This window comes from Mandrillus leucophaeus, unplaced genomic scaffold (genome assembly GCF_000951045.1).
Source record: "Mandrillus leucophaeus isolate KB7577 unplaced genomic scaffold, Mleu.le_1.0 Scaffold590, whole genome shotgun sequence".
Taxonomy (NCBI): Eukaryota; Metazoa; Chordata; class Mammalia; order Primates; family Cercopithecidae; genus Mandrillus; species Mandrillus leucophaeus.
The window spans coordinates 432,571-435,231 of record NW_012106364.1 but is presented as its reverse complement, the minus strand read 5'-3'; the positions used below and the strand labels follow the sequence as shown (position 1 = coordinate 435,231).

The 2,661-nt window shown below is 46.9% G+C and overlaps 1 protein-coding gene across 2 annotated transcripts in view; it reads right to left on the bottom strand.

Moving 5' to 3' along the window:
* The window catches only part of HEATR9 (HEAT repeat containing 9), a 23,536-nt gene extending 22,585 nt beyond the window's left edge, over positions 1–951 (bottom strand). The window contains exon 1 of one of the 2 annotated variants that reach the window (XM_011999409.1): positions 721–951. In XM_011999409.1, the coding sequence (XP_011854799.1) occupies positions 721–808 (88 nt within the window). In that variant the 5' untranslated portion in view covers positions 809–951. The remainder of the gene's footprint in view (positions 1–720) is intronic. The other variant, XM_011999410.1, reaches the window with a different exon arrangement.
* Positions 952–2,661: the final 1,710 nt, after the last annotated feature.

Genomic DNA, 2,661 nt, shown 5'->3' with positions numbered 1-2,661 from the left:
CCCAGCTGATTTTTGTATTTTTAGTTGAGATGGCGTTTCACCATGTTGGCCAGGCTGGTCTCAAATTCCTGGTCTCAAGTGATCCGCCTGCCTTGGCCTCCCAAAGTGCTGGGATTACAGACGTGAGCCACCGTGCCCAGCTGAGGATTTGCATTTCTAACAAGATGCTGATGCTGCTGGTCATGGGATCACGTTTTGAGGACCACTGTTCTAGCTGGAGAGACAGAAGGGTGTTTCTTAGTGATTAACAGAGGGAAACAAATGTGAAGATAGATGTAGACACAGGTGGTACACTTGAGGGGTACCTAACCTGGCTGGGAGGATAAGGGAAGGTTTCCTAGAGTGAACTGCACAAGCTGAGTCTTCAATACAAACAGGAGCTAGCCAGGTGGATAAGAGGGAAGAGCATTAGACATGGAACACCCTATGCAAAGATTTGGAGGTGCAAGAATTGAGGGTAAAGAGCAGGGTGCAGGTGTGGGAGCAGAAACTGGGGAGACACACAGGTGTCCCATCTTAGAGGGCCCTGTAGGCCCTGCTGAGGAGCCTGAGACTTACCTTGAGGACTGTGCAGAGCCATCAAAGTGTCCAAGGGCCTGCCCTGATGTTTCCCATGGGTTTGCTGAACTCACCTAGACCCTTGCCTGGGAGTGAGAGCCAGGTAGCATTTCTTTTTCAGTCCCCTTCTCTGGGCTCCATTTCTGTCCATCCCAGCCTCACCTTTGGTCCTGTCTGGATATTCCAGCCATGGATACAGGAACATTGACCTGGAGATATCAAAGATATCAGTTGATTTTTCATAGGCCATCTTCTTCTCCTGGTGGAGCCAGAGGGAACCTGCAGCGGGGAATACAAGGCTTTTAGGGGAGTGGGGGCACAGCTGGAGGAGACCTCTCCTCTGTGGTGCAAGAGGTACAGGTGAGGTGTCTGGACTTCTGGAAGTAGAAGCTTCCAAGTGCTAAGCAACCAGGTTACTTTGGTAAATAGAACACTCAGGTTTCACTTCTGAGCCCCAGCTGTGGCATTTGAGCTAGTCACTTTATTTTCTGAGTTTCAGTTTCCTCACTGGACAAGTAGGAAAGTCATGTCTGTCTGGCTTAACGAAAGGGCCTGTGGTGAGGCATAAACTGGAGAAGAAAGTCAAACCATTTGGTGAACTGTCAAGCTCAAGTAAGCCCATGTTAGGATCAGGGATTGTTCTTAGGATTAGTCATTGTGAAAATGGCAGGGATGGGAAAGTCCCTTTATTTATTTATTTGTTTGTTTGTTTGTTTGTTTGGAGAGGGAGTCTCATTCTGTCGCCCAGGCTGGAGTGCAGTGGCATGATCTTGGCTCACTGCAGTCTCTACCTCCCAGGTTCAAGCAATTCTCCTGCTTCAGCCTCCCAAGTAGCTGGGACAACAGGTGCATGCCACCACACTGGGCTAATTTTTGTATTTTTGGAAGAGACGGGGTTTCACCATGTTGGCCAGGCTGGTCTCAAACTTCTGACCTCAGGTGATCTGCCTGCCTTGGCCTCCTAAAATGCTGGGATTACAGGCGTGAGCCACTGCGCCTGGCCCTGGAAAGTCCCTTTTATACACACCCTCTCCCTGTCTTTGGCAGCAAAAGACTGAACTCATCTGTGTGGTAAGGAGCTGCCTTTTTCTTTTCTTTTCTTTCAACTTATTTTATTTTATTTTATTTTACTTTATGTTCCAGGATACATGTGCAGAAAGTGCAGGTTTGTTACATAGATACATGGTAAATGTGTGTCATGATGGTTTGCTGCACCTCTCAACCCTTCACCCAGGTATTATGCCCAGCATGCATTTGCTATTTGACCTGATGAAGGAGCTGCTTTTTATTACCTCTTACTTTTGCATATTCTGTTCCCTCTACCTGTCAGTCTTTTCCTTTTAAACCTGTTAAACTGTCAGATCTTTCAAAAAGTCCACTCAAATGTTTTCTCATCTTTGAAGTCTTTATTCTCCCTCAGGGTTCCTGCTCCCCACCCCCTGCCCTGACTCTGTGATAGAATTCCCTCTCTCCACAATGTGACCACAGCTTTTTTACACTTTGCTTTACTTTAAGTCTTTTTCATATGTATAATCTGCTCACAGGTCTGTCTTCCTTACTGGACTATGAGGAATTCGATTATAGACTGTATATTGTGTCATTATTAAGTTTCCTGAGTATGGTACGCATGTTGTGGTTTTATATAATGTCCTTGTTATTAGTAGATACATCCTGACACTTTTTTTTTTTTTTTCTTTTTTTGAGATGGAGTCTTGCTCTATTGCCCAGGCTGGAGTGCAGTGGCAGCAATCTCAGCTCACTGCAAGCTCCACCTCCTGGGTTCATGCCATTCTCCTGCCTCAGCCTCCCGAGTAATTGGGACTACAGGTGCCCACCATCACGCTGGGCTAATTTTTTGTATTTTTAGTAGAGACGGGGTTTCACTGTGTTAGCCAGGATGGTCTCGATCTCCTGACCTCATGATCCACTCACCTCGGCCTCCCAAAGTGCTGGGATTACAGGCGTGAGCCACTGCACCCGACCTTTTTTCTTTCTTTTTTTTTTTTTTTTGAGACGGAGACTCTCTCTGTCGCCCAGGCTGGAGTGCAGTGGCGAGACCTCAACTCACTGCAAGCTCTGCCTTCCAGGTTCATGCCATTCTCC